The 14,086-nt window shown below is 43.1% G+C and overlaps 1 protein-coding gene across 4 annotated transcripts in view; it reads right to left on the reverse strand.

Annotated features, from left to right (window-relative positions):
* The window catches only part of LOC117368330 (zinc finger protein 251-like), a 72,020-nt gene that overhangs the window by 30,587 nt on the left and 27,347 nt on the right, over positions 1 to 14,086 (reverse strand). For 3 of the 4 annotated variants that reach the window (XM_033961890.1, XM_033961892.1, XM_033961893.1), the window contains exons 6-7: positions 9,455 to 9,568; positions 731 to 850 (exon numbers count right to left, since the gene is read on the reverse strand). In XM_033961890.1, the coding sequence (XP_033817781.1) occupies positions 731 to 850; positions 9,455 to 9,568 (234 nt within the window). The remainder of the gene's footprint in view (positions 1 to 730; positions 851 to 9,454; positions 9,569 to 14,086) is intronic. The other variant, XM_033961891.1, reaches the window with a different exon arrangement.

Here is a 14,086-nt window from a genome sequence, read left to right on the forward strand (position 1 = left end):
TTGTAAAATTATAAAACCACTCTTCCATTATTATGTTCTGTCCTATTTGTTACAGTAAGTCAGTATGTGATCAAGATGGAGTGTCACCTGCACAAGTGGCAGGCGCATCTCTGGCCGCTTTATTGGGTGGACTAGATGGACTGTGCATCTGCCATCCTATATTATGCTACTATGAACTGCACTGTTTGACACTACAGGGTAATAATACTCCTGTGAGTACGAGGTGCTAAGCCTCAGGATCATTCTGGACTCAAGGCAGGTAGAGCCTGTGGCTAAGAGAGCATGGTTTAAGCTTAGATCTGTATGTCTGTTTTGTTCTTATTTACAACAGAAACATGAATTCCCCCACCCCCTTGAAAGCAAAGACCAATGACATCATTTTGCCAAGTTTCAAGTTTATTAAATTCTTGATATACTGCCCATGATTAAGAAGTGAACTGCCTAAACCTGTGGTCTTCACTCCCAAACCTTGAGGGCCGCCAACAGATCAGGGTTTCAGGAAATCCCTAATTAACATTCATGAAGCAGTTTTGCATGTCCTAACCTCCACTTTATGCAAATGTCCGTCATGCCTGTTCATTAGGGGTGTCCTGAAAACGTGACCAGTCCGGCGGCTCTCGAGGACAAGGAGAGATCAAGTGCCTATGTGGACTACAACTGTATTTGCTGGAGCACTGGATGATGGAAGGCCTGACTCAACCAGCTCTTCCTACCAGGTTCTCTTACTTACTCTTATGGGGGCTCATGATGATTTCTCCTCCATCCGAGTCATCATAGTCCATGAGGTATTCGTCATCATCTTCTTCTTCCTTAATAATTAACAAAAGGTCAGGGTTGGCAGTGGCATAACCTGTTAGAAAGAAAGAAATGGCCACGATGGACTTTTCACTGCATTGTTCATGATCTGTCCCTATCGTGGTGTGTTTGGCATGAAGACTAAAAGAATTTATGTGCATCACATTCTTGTTAATATCAGAAATCAATATTGATTTTTTTCGTCTCTTATTGCCCCTTGCTAGCTTTATAGCTTTGTTTGGACTTACACAATAAGTGAATTCATATAATATAAAGAGTGTCGTGGACCAATGATTAAAACTAAGAGATCAAGAGATGGTTAATGAATAACATATGCGCTCTCTCTCTTATGATGGTCCATAATAATTATAGAGTAATTGTGTTGTTTTGATTATGCAAGAGTGTTGCTACTATTTGCGTTTCTGCCAGGTACTGTGACCTGGATTGGCCACTGTTGGAAACAGGAAACTTCGTTAGACCATTGGTTAACCCAGGGGTGTCCAATGTCGGTCCTCGAGGGCCGCAATCCAGTCGGGTTTTCAGGATTTCCCCAATGAATATGCATGAGATCTATTTGCATGCACTGCTTTCATTGTACGCTAATAGATCTCATACATATTCATTGGGGAAATCCTGAAAACCCGACTGGATTGCGGCCCTCGAGGACCGACATTGGACACCCCTGGTCTAACCCATTATGGTTATTCTTATGTTCTTATGAAGCAGAATGGTAAGGCACCACCATCTCAAACTGAATATGGGTAAAACCGAGCTCCTTATCTTTACACATAAAACCCATCTCGTCCCTCCCGTCGTTCTCTATTTCTGTGGACAACACTCTCTTCCTCCTGGTCTCATGAACTTGCAACCTCGGGGTGATCTTTGACTCCTCTCTCTCCTTCTCCACTCAGATCCAACAAACCACTAAAACCTGTCACTTCCTTCTCTATAATATTACCAAAATCAGACCTCTCCTTTCTGAGCACACTGCCAAAACCCTTATCCAAGATCTCATCACCTCACGCTTAGACTACTGCAATGTACTTCTCTCAGGTCTCCCATTCATCCAACTCTTACTCCTTCATTGGCTCCCCATCCGTTTCCGAATACAGTTCAAACTTCTCTTACTGACTTACAAGTTCATTCACTATGTAACCCCTCAATATCTCTTCTCACTTATCTCCCCCTATGTTCCCCCCCCTTTGAACTCCGTTCATCGGGTAAGTTTCTCTTATCTGTACCCTTCTTCTCCACTGCCAACTTCAGACTCTGTCCCTTCTTTCTTGCTACCAGAGTCAATATGTCATGCTGTGTCTCTAGCAGTATTCAAATCCAAGCTAAAAGCCCACTTTTTTGAAGCTCCCACTCACTGTCAGATACCTAAACCCATCATATCATTCCTTCTGCAAGAAACTCTTCAGCCCCGAGATGTTCTGTCTGTCCAAATTAAATTGTAAGCTCTTCTGAGCAGTGACCGTCTATTTAATGTTAAATATACAGCGTTGCATACGCCTTTCATCACTGTAGAAATGATAAATAGTAGTAGTAGTTCTTGGAGTCATACTCAACTCCACCCAATCATATGAATCTCAAGTATCCAACCTAAGGAAGAAAACCTTCTACAATGTTAGATAGATTGTGAGCCCGCCGGGACAGATAGGGAAAATGCTTGAGTACCTGATTGTGAAAACCGCTTAGATAACCTTAATAGGCGGTATATAAAATCCTAATAAACTTGAAACTTGATATGAGAAGACTTATCAGACCCTTTTTTCGAGAGCGCCACTTTGCTGTACTAATGCAAATGCTTATACTGTCCCCAGCTGGATTATTGTGACACCCTCTTTGCGAGTCTATTCTCCTGAACAAACACGGTGGTCAGACTAATATTCAAACTAAAAATATTTGACTCCATTTCACCTTACACTGGCTACCTGTCAAAACTTATATCACCTGCAAACTATCATGCATAATGTTCCAAATCTTATATGAAAAAAACCGCTTAAGTGCTCAAACTTATTTGTCAATTTCTGGTCTTCGTCAACCAGCAAACTGAAATCGCTTCAACCGCTCCTCCCATCTCCCAAAGAGGATAAATACAAACGCATATTCAACTAACTCTTCACATATCTTGGCACTGAAACCTGGAACAACCTCCCGACTGATCAGGATGGAAACATTCTACAATAGATTCACAAAAAAAATAAAAACTCTCTTTTTTAAAAGGATACACACCGCAGAAAACTAACTCGAAATACCTAATGTCACTAAATTCTACAGTCTACTCAAGAGCTACACCATAGAACCTCCATTCTCTCTTCCCTATTCCTCCGTTCATAATTCTACTACACCATAGAATATCCATTCTCTCTTCCCTATTCCTCCGTTCATAATTCTACTACACCATAGAATATCCATTCTCTCTTCCCTATTCCTCCGTTCATAATTCTGCTACACCATAGAACCTCCATTCTCTCTTCCCTATTCCTCCGTTTATAATTCTGCCCTCTTCAAACTGCTATAATGCAGCATATACATTCTTTAATTTCTTATATTGTAAGGCACCATGAACCTGTTTAGGCATAGCGTGACTCAGAAATACTAGTTTAGATTAGATTTCTATGGGTAAGCTCCGAGTCAATTCTGAACAAACTTAAGACCATAGAGAAAGACACAGGGACAGAATTGGTCCCCATCCTAGTGGTTAACTGCAGGAAATCCCATGTCATTCTTTATGAAGAGAGGGAAGAATCAGAGTTTGAATGGGCCCAGCCACTGATCCTCAAAAGCCCTGCATTGAAGAATGCTGGTGTAGGAGGACAAAGGTTGAGATAGACACTAAAGAATGACATGGGATGGGTTCCCACAGTTATCTGTGGGAACAATGACGGTGACAAATTCTAGACAATGACACGTGACAGAATTTGTCCCCGTTCCTGCAGTTAAACACAAAAAAACATCCCTGTGTCATTTTTCAAGGCGAGAGGGAAGAATCAGAGTATGAATGGGCACAACCACTTACCCTCAAACCTTGCATTGAAGAATACTAGTGTGATAGACACTAAAGAGTGACACGGAATTGTTTCCCACGGGGATGATGACGTGACAAATTCTAGAATGTGTGGTGCAGTGGTTAGAGCTACAGCCTCAGCACCCTGAGATTGTGGGTTCAAATCCCTCGCTCCTGGGCAAGTCACTTAATCTCCCCGTTGCCCCAGGTACACTAGATAGAGTTTGAGCCCACCGGGACAGATAGGGAAATATGGTAAAATACCTGAATATAAAACCACTTAGGATATAAGTGGTATATAAATAATAAAATAAATAAAATACATTGGCTTTAGCTGTTGGAGAGAATATTCAACAGGCTGCTTAATTTTGTTCTATGTTTAATTTTACGTGTGTTTTATTGTATCTTGCCAAGGTAATAGGCAGGTTAGAAACGTTTAAAATAAATAATTTGTTGTCTGAAACAAATTTAAAAAAATTCCAACTTTTTACAACTCTTTTACAAAAATTCCTCTTTTACAATTAAGTCACAGGGAAATGAAAGAATATCTTCTAGCTCTTATACACACAAACAAGAGGGCAGGATGAACAAAGCTCTGCAACCCGGTAAAAAAGATCAGGTTGGAAGCGGTTTTGGTTTCTAGGGCACACTCAGCACAAATGGCATGCAAATCATATGGATACTATTTGTGCTGAGAAACTGTGCCTGAAGCCTGTGCACAAGAGCTAAGAGGTAAACACAGCTCTTCTGCGCAGGCCCAGTACAATTCCCGATCGTGGGAGCTCCAGAGCATTTCTTTTTGTGGGTGGAATTTTATTTGTTTTGACCGCGATATGGATGCAGCTGTTGTGTAAGAACTTAAGAATTGCCGCTGCTGGGTCAGACCAGTGGTCCATCATGCCCAGCAGTCTGCTCAAGCGGCGGCCCTTAGATCAAAGACCAGTGCCCTAACTGAGACTAGCCTTACCTGCATACGTTCTTGTTCAGCAGGAACTTGTCTAACTTTGTCTTGAATCCCTGGAGGGTGTTTTCAATTATAACAGCCTCTGGAAGAGCGTTCCAGTTTTCTACCACTCTCTGGGTGAAGAAGAACTTCTGTACGTTCGTACGGAATCTATCCCCTTTCAATTTTAGCCCTCTAGTTCTTCCTACCTTGGAAAGGGTGAACAACTTCTCCTTATCTACCAAGTCTATTCTCTTCAGTACCTTGAATGTTTTGATCGATCATGTCCCCTCTCAATCTCCTCTGTTCGAGGGAGAAGAGGCCCAGTTTCTCTAATCTTTCGCTGTACTGCAGCTCCTCCAACCCCTTAACCATCTTAGTCGCTCTTCTCTGGACACTTACATGTCCTTCTTTATGTACAGCGACCAGTGCTGTAAGCAGTACTACAGGTGAGGGTGCACCATGGCCTGGTACAGCGGCATGATAACCTTCTCCGATCTGTTCGTGATCCTCTTCTTTATCATTCCTAGCATTCTGTTCGCACTTTTTGCCACCGCAGCGCATTGTGCAGACGGCTTCATTGACTTGTCGATCAGAACTCCCAAGTCTTTTTCCTGGGAGGTCTCTCCAAGTACCGCCCCGGACATCCTGTATTCGTGCAGATTTTTGTTACAGACATGCATCACTTTACACTTATCCACGCTGAACCTCATCTGCCATGTTGATGCCCATTCCTCGAGCCTGATTATGCCATGTTGCAGATCTTTGCAATCCCCCTGCGTCTTCACTACTCTGAATAACTTTGTATCGTCTGCAAATTTAATCACCTCGCTCGTCGTACCTATATCCAGATCGTTTATAAAGATGTTGAAGAGCACGGGTCCAAGCACTGAGCCCTGCGGCACCCCGCTAGTGACGCTCTTCCAGTCTGAGTATTGTCCATTTACCCCCACTCTCTGTTTCCTATGTTCCAACCAGTTTTTAATCCACGTGAGTATTTCACCCTCGATTCCATGGCTCGCAATTTTCCGAAGTAGTCGTTCATGCAGAACCTTGTTGAATGCCTTCTTAAAGTCCAGATATACAATGTCGACCGGGTCACCCTTGTCTTTCTGCCTGTTTACTCCCTTGAAGAAGTGCAGCAAGTTTGTCAAACAAGATCTGCCTTTGCTGAAACCGTGCTGGCTGGTCCTCATCAGCCCGTGTCCGTCAAGGTGATCAATGATGCAGTCCTTTATCAGCGCCTCTACCATTTTTCCCGGTACCGAGGTCAGACTCACCAGTCTGTAGTTTCCCGGGTCTCCCCTCGAACCTTTCTTGAAGATCGGTGTAACATTCGCCACCTTCCAGTCCTCCAGAATCTTTCCCGATACGATCGACAGATTGGCTATTAGTTGAAGCAGTTCAGCCATGGTCCCTTTCAGTTCCTTGATGACCCTCTGATGGATGCCATCCGGTCCCTGGGATTTATCGCTCTTAAGTCTATCAATCTGCCTGCGTACCTCTTCTAGACTGACCGTCAACCTTGTCAGTTTCCCGTTTTCACTCCCAGCATATAGCCTAATGGGTTCCGGTATGCTGTATATATCCTCTTCAGTAAATACAGACGCAAAAAACGTGTTCAGTCTGTCAGCGATTGCTTTGTCCTTCTTTAGCGCTCTCTTTATTCCTTGGTCATCCAACGGTCCCACCACTTCCTTTGCGGGTTGTTTCCTTTTAATATATTGAAAGAACGGCTTGAAGTTTTTCGCCTCCTTGGCTATTTTTTCCTCGTAGTCTCTTTTGGCCCCTTTTACCGCCTTATGGCACCTGCGTTGATGTTGTTTGTGCTTATTCCAGTTTTCATCTGTTTTTGATCTTTTCCATTCCTTCAATGAGTTTTTCTTGTCTCTGATTGCTTCCTTTACCTCTACAGTGAGCCACGCTGTTCTTTATTCTTTTTCCTCTTTGATCCCTTTTGATACGCGGTATATATAGATTTTGCGCCTTGGTGACCGTATCCTTAAAAAGAGACCAAGCTTTCTCCAGCATTTTTACAGTGTTTATCTGCTTCTTAATCTTCCCCACCATGCGTCTCAACCCTTCATAATTTCCTTTTCGGAAGTTTAGTGCCGTGGCCGTCGTTGTCGTTCTGGACCAATGTTTCGCCCCTATTTCCAGGTTGAAGCGGATCATATTGTGATCGCTGCTTCCCAGGGTCCCTTCTACGTCTACATCTTGTGCCGGTCCTCGCAGTCCATTTAGAATTAGGTCCAGAATTGCGTTTCCTCTCGTGTTTTCCTTGACAAGTTGTTCCAGGAAGCAATCACCTACCGTTTCCAGGAACTTGGTCTCTCTAGCACAGCCGGAGATGCCTAGGTTCCAGTCTATCCCTGGATAATTGAAGTCACCCATGATAACTGCGTTGCCTCCCTTGCAGTTGCGTTTATTCTCATCCATCATTTCTTCGGACAGTCCTGGGGGTCGGTAGTAGATGCCTATCCTTGTTTCTGGTTCATTTGTTCCCGGAATTTTGACCCATAGAGACTCTAACTTATCCATCTGTCCCGTGCCTGACAGCTGCGTTCTGACCATAGGCATGGGATATACCCAGGGATGGCAAACTCAATCACATAAGGGGCTGAAATCTAAAACATAGGCTAAGTTGCGGGCTGAATTTTTTTATTAAGATACTTAGGGGTCCTTTTATTAAGGTACGCTAACCAATTTAGAGTATGTTAAATGCGCACCTTAATAAAGACTTTTCATCTCTCTTTTAGGTCCTAGTTCATGCTTGCTGTTTAATACCAGCTCTAGCAGGATACACATTTCAAATCTGACATATTGTAATCACAAAACAGAAAATAAAATTATTTTTTTTTTACCTTTTGTTGGCTGGTCATTATTCAAATCATGTTGGTCCCAGGCTCTGGTTGTCTTCTGATAACTTGCTTGCTAGGGTCTTCTGCCCATTTGCCGTTTCCTTCTTCCTTCATGCTAACCATCCATCTTCCATCTCTGTCCTCCTCTTCCATTTCCCTTCCCGACCCCGGAGGTCTGGCATCTTTCCTTTTTTTGTCTCCATCCCCACAGCTGCAATGATGGGCCCCACCATCCTCAGATCCACCATCTCTCTTTTTCTCAACTATCCTTTCATCCAGCATCTCTCCCTCCTTCCCCACCATCTCAGGGTCCACCATCTCTCTTTCTCTTCCCAACTACCCTCCTATCCAGTATCTCTATCCTCCCTCCAACAACATCCCTTGTGTCCAACTTCTTTCCCTTTCTGTTCCTTCCCTTCCTCCATACCACTGTCCACCATCTCTCTCCCTCTCCTCTGTTTTAGACCCATTAGTTCTTCCTCTCCCCCCACCCTCAGTCCGGCATATGCATGTCTGTTTGGACCCCTCCTTCCCTCCCTCCGTGTACTTCTACAGCAGGACCCACTGCTTGAGCTGCCCAAAAAATTTAGAACCCCATTGAAACACGTTAGAAGCTCTAGTGCTAAGTTTCTACCTGAAGCAAGGGAGGGTGATGTGATTAACCAAAATCACAATGGTTAGTTAGAAGAGCAGGATTTGAACCTGGATCTCCTGATCCGGTTCCCACTGAGCTAACCACAAGACTAGTCCTCCATTCTATTTGTATTCCAGTAAGTGAATTATGCATCTATTCTACAAAGAAACTGGGTTTGAAATAGACTGCCCCAGTGTGAAAAAGCCCTGTGAGTCTATTATTTACAACTACAATCTTCTAAGCAGCCTGTCGAGGATCACCGGTCAGCTGTAGCGAACCTAGCAGGCTGCCTCCTTCCCTCCCAGCTTTCCAGTCTCTTCTAAACAGTTTGCCGAGGATCGCTGGTTGGCTTTAGCGATCCTAGCAGGCTGCCATAGCCTCAGCAGCATGTTCCCTCTGCTATGGTCCTGCCCCTCCTCTAACGTACCGGTCCGCGGCAGAGGGAATGTGCTGCTGAGGCTATGGCAGCCTGCTAGGATCGCTACAACCAACCAGCATTCCTCGGCAAGCTGTTTAGAAGAGACTGGAAAGCTGGGATGGAGAGAGGGAAGGAACGGCGGGCCAGATCGTGGGCCAAATTTGGCCCACGGACCAGAGTTTGACACCCCTGGGATATATGCTCGCATGACAGATCTGCCAAAACATTTTGTACAGTAAAAGGTGGGTATTCCCTTCTGAGCATTACAAGGAGGGAGAAATTAGGTCTTTACCTGCTAATTTTCTTTCTTTTAGTCCCTCCAGACCAGCACAGAAACGGATGCCAGTAGGTGGAGACCGATTTTGACATCATACAATTGGGCTGTGCAGTCCCTCTTACAATCAGACTTTTCTCAGTCTCCAGCAGGTGGAGTGGTTTGTTTGTGCAGTCTGTGTTGAGGTTTGTTAAGGCCTGTTGGATCTGGTTAGTGATTCTTTCTTGTCCCTTTGTCTGTCAGAAAGCTCATTTTAATACACTTGCATAGGGTTCTCGGTGGCTTCTACTGCAATTGGTAAAAGCTCCCAAGAACCCTTTTGAGCATCAGAGACTGAGCTGCCTTGCAAGTAAGACTGGCTACAACCAATCATACTTCCATGGAAAGCTTTTGGGCATCTCCCCTGATCACAAAGGAATCATTGGGGATGGGGGTGGGGACAGAGCTGTGATTCACATGAAATAGTCACTCAGAAACCCCTCCCTTTCATTTACCCCAAAAAGAGTCTTTATCTCTTACTTGCTGTGGGACTACTGTTGCTGTCCCCTTCCTCCAAGTCCTGTTGATCCATATAGTAAGATTCATTCTCCTGCTTAATCCTCAATGGTGGGGCAGACACGATAGCCGGGGTGTCTGTTTTCAATGACATAAAAGAGTACCCTTACACAGATGACTCAATATTAACAGACTGTAAAGGCCGGAGGTGGAGACCAGCTATCAAACTGTAGTACCAAGAATTAAATCAGGCTTAATGAAGTGGGCTTAATGTCTTATGTTCTAGCAAGATGTACGAGCAATGATTAGATTTATTGCTAGAGGCAAGATACACCATAGCTAGGCATTAGAGATACGAAGACCCTTCCTATATAGAGAAGTGGCTGTAATGTGTTTAGAATGTTAAAGGGGTAAATCTCTTGCGTTGATAAAGTTTGGAATCCATTTTATCAATATTATGATAAATATATCAATATTAGCTTGCTGCACATCTTGAAACTTGGACCAGTTCCTCATCTTATTCAACTGTATATACAATTTGCCTTCAGCAAATTTACCAGCCATTTTTATCCCAATTATTTTAATTCTATATACCTAGAATTAAACCATATGTAAAAATCTAAATAAAATGAAAAAAAAAATCTATATAAAAATAGTTTTAAAAAATAGAAGGGAATAGAGCCATCATGGTGGATACCCAAGTGCTGTCCTGGAGCGCTCTAAGACCTATCCATGTCAGCCACAGAGAAGCAGAAGGTACAACTCCCTACAACAATGACTGAGTCTTTTCCCCTCACAGAGGCCTTTCTGAGCTGGGGGTTTCCTTAAATTTTCCTTTTAAAAAAAAATATCTACCTATGTTGCCTTCTTTTGTTTAGACTGCAGTTCGTATATTTCTCTTCCTTTTTATGTTTTTCTTATATTGCCATGAGGTGGTTTGTAATCTTTTTTGGCTTCCTTCCCGAGGGAGGTGATGGAGAGGAAATCTGATGGAATTCAAAAAAGCATGGGATGAACACTGAGGATCGTTAATTAGAATATGAATGAGCAAGCTTTCACAGTCTGAATCCGGCAAAGGAGATGGCTTGGAAAGGCTGGAGTGAGCTTCAACGGCAGTACCGAGGGGACTTCTGAGGTCTATGGCCCAGAGATAAAGAAAAGACATTTGAATTTAATCAAGAAATTGTAATGCATGTAATTACAGGGCAGACTGGATGGCCCATTCAGGTATTTATCTGCTGTCATTTACTATGTTACTATCCCCCCTGGTTTTTATTTTGGGAGAGTGGGGAATGAATTAAGTGTTGCTATTAAGTATTTATGAGTATGATAAATTATTACGCAATAACCAATGCAACAGCAGTTTTACAAGACTTGATGATATCACGATGCATGCCAACTTCCGTATAACAACAACTAAAAAAAATAAACCCCAAAGAGGGCTAATCAAAATTAACTCTTCCATTTAAGAAGCAAAGTTTCTGAAAGGAGCAGGGAAACTTGTGCTTTTTCATAACATTCATAAACACACCTAGGACCTCTCTAGTATATACTCAAGAAACTCCATTATTTTAAGGAAATTGCTAGTCCTCTGAAAACAATAGATCAGTCTTTGTATGCTGTCCCATTCCAGGCTGGAGAGAGGCTGCTTCAGCTGAACAGGCCACATAGACCAGAAGATGGTAAAAGAGGTGGTGGCGATGAATGAATTGGGCTAGAAAGGGGGCAACAATGGTAGTGGCTGAAATCAGTCACTTTGTATTAGAGGAAGGAAAAAACAGTAATGATTTCAAAGGTGGGAGGGTTAGATTGATGGGAACTGGCCTGGAAATGAAGCGTGTTGGGGTTGGATAGATGAAAGAAGGGAATATTGTTGGGATTAGGCTGGAGATGGGAGGCCAAAATGAAGGTTGTGGGTGGGTCAAGGGCAGGAAGAGGGTGAATGCAAGGATAGAGCTGGTAAAGGGCAAGGGACAGAATATTGAGGGAAAAATTGAAGGAGAGGGAAAGGATGAGTACATGGGAAAGAGAAACAATGATAGTTTGAGTTTTCCTGATTGAGAGGAGATGTAGCCTTGAAAGGGACTTGGGTGTACTGGTGGACACAACAATGAAGTCAACGGCACAATGCGCAACAGCCTCAAAGAAGGCAAACAGAATGTTGGGTATTACAACCAGAACGAAAGAAGTCATCCTGCCGTTGTATCGGGCAATGGTGCGCCCGCACCTGGAGTACTGTGTCCAGTATTGGTCACCGTATCTTAAGAAGGATATGGCAATACTTGAGAGGGTTCAGAGGAGAGCGACACGAATGATTAAAGGCATGGAAAACCTTTCATACACTGAAAGACTGGAGAGACTGGGGCTCTTCTCCCTGGAAAAGCGGAGACTTAGAGGGGACATGATAGAAACCTACAAGATCATGAAGGGCATAGAGAGAGTAGAGAGGGACAGATTCTTCAAACTTTCAGAACATAAAAGAACAAGAGGGCATTCGGAAAAGCTGAAAGGGGACAGATTCAAAACGAATGCTAGGAAGTTTTTCTTTACCCAGCGTGTTGTGGACATCTGGAATGCGCTTCCAGAGGGCGTAATAGGGCAGAGTACGGTGCATGGGTTCAAGAAAGGATTGGACAAATTCCTACTGGAAAAAGGGATAGAGGGGTATAGATAGAGGGCTACTGCACAGGTCCTAGACCTGTTGGGCCACCGCGTGGGCGGACTGCTGGGCACGATGGACCTCTGGTCTGACCCAGTGGAGGCATTGCTTATGTTCTTATGTGAAGAGAAGAAGCTCACATTCCTCTTTTAGCCATGGAGATACAGCTCTTTTTCTTCCATTGCACAGCAGTGGTGTCAGCCCCCCTTCCCTGTGCTGAATGGATACAGCAGCCAGCTCTCCCTCCTCTTCAATGCAATCCAATGACAGCCAGTTCTCCTTCCTTATGTAATCCAACGGCTCCCCCTTCTTCTCCAATCCAGCGACAACTGACTTCTTCTCTTATTGGAGATTTTTCAAATAATATTTTTCTGCTTCAAGTAACGTATGAGAAAATGAATAATTTACCAAAAATTAAGGTAAGAGACAAAGTTTAATCTCAGGAAGTCCTTTGTATAGTCACATTATGCCAATTCTTAAGCAATCTCATTGATTGCCTATTCATTTAAAAATTTTAACACTAATTTTTAAAATTCTTTATGAGCCACCACCACTTTGTCTGGCTGCAATCCTAAAGATTCATGTGCCAGGACGTCCCTTTCGTTAAAGCAATCAGGCAGGGACCTCAGTTATGGAACTCCCTTTCAAAGGAATTAAGAAAGATTGAATCCTTGAGAACATTTAGAAAAATATAAAAGCACATCTGTTTTCTCAGGCATATTTATGAATTGAAACAGAAAGTTTAGACATTGTTCAGGTTTTTGAATACTGTATGTCTTGAAGAGTAGTATGTTTTAATGTTACAGTATATCTATTCTACGTATGTATGTTGTAAACCACTTAGATTTGCAGTACATAAGAAATGTTTAAATAAATAAAGTCCAACTAGCCCAAATCCAAATTTCAAGAAAAGCAAAGGCAATCAATAGTCAGGATCAAACCAAATTCATTTTAGGATGGGCTGGAAAAATTCAAGGGTGCTATGGCCTAATTTTGGTCCACCCCTGCCTTAGCCCTTCATACTTTGCTTCTGAATAAATCAAATTCACCAAATCATACCAGTAGACTTATCAAAAGCCAGTCAAAATCAGTCTGAAGCAAAGAGATGTAATTAAAAGAATTTCCCACTTGTAAGTTCTAGCACACCGAGCCATGGGTTGCTCATTTAGCACAGTTACTTATTGTAACAGGTATTATCCAAGGACAGCAGGCAGATATTCTCACATATGGGTAATGTCAACAATGGAGCCCTGGTACGGACACTTGAAAAGTGAATCGCAACTTTAAAGTTTAGAAAGTTTGTGATCAGCCCGCACCGCACATGCGTGAGTGCCTTCTCGCCCAATGTAGGTGCACAGTCCCTCAGTTAAGATAAGCCAGCTAAGAAGCCAACCAGGGGAGGTGGGTGGGTTATGAGAATATCTGCCTGCTGTCCTTGGATAACACCTGTTACGATACGTAACTGTGCTTTATCCTAGGACAAGCATATTCTCACACATGGGTGACCTCCAAGCTAGAATGGGATGGTGGGAGTGTTGGCCTTCAAGAAAATAAATTTTGTAATACTGACTGGCCGAAGTACTCATCCTGTCTGGAGAAAGACTCCAGACAATATTGTGAGGTGAATGTATGAACTGAGGACCAGGTGGCAGCTTTACAAATTTCCTCAATAGGAGAAAGACTCCAGACAATATTGTGAGGTGAATGTATGAACTGAGGACCAGGTGGCAGCTTTACAAATTTCCTCAATAGGAGTAGATCTAAGGAAAGCTACAGAAGCTGCCGAAGCTCGGACTTTGTGAGCTGTGACACGACTCTCCAGATGCAGTCCAGTCTGAGCATAGCAGAACGATATAAAGGCAGCTACCCAGTTGGAAATCTTTCTCTTGGAAACCGAATACCCTAACTTGTTAGGATCAAAAGAGACAAAAAGTTGGGGAGATGTTCTGTTTATATCCAGAGTGTGCATCTCTGTTTCTCCCGCATGAGAATGAGGC

The sequence above is a fragment of the Geotrypetes seraphini genome, chromosome 10 (genome assembly GCF_902459505.1).
Source record: "Geotrypetes seraphini chromosome 10, aGeoSer1.1, whole genome shotgun sequence".
Classification (NCBI taxonomy): Eukaryota; Metazoa; Chordata; class Amphibia; order Gymnophiona; family Dermophiidae; genus Geotrypetes; species Geotrypetes seraphini.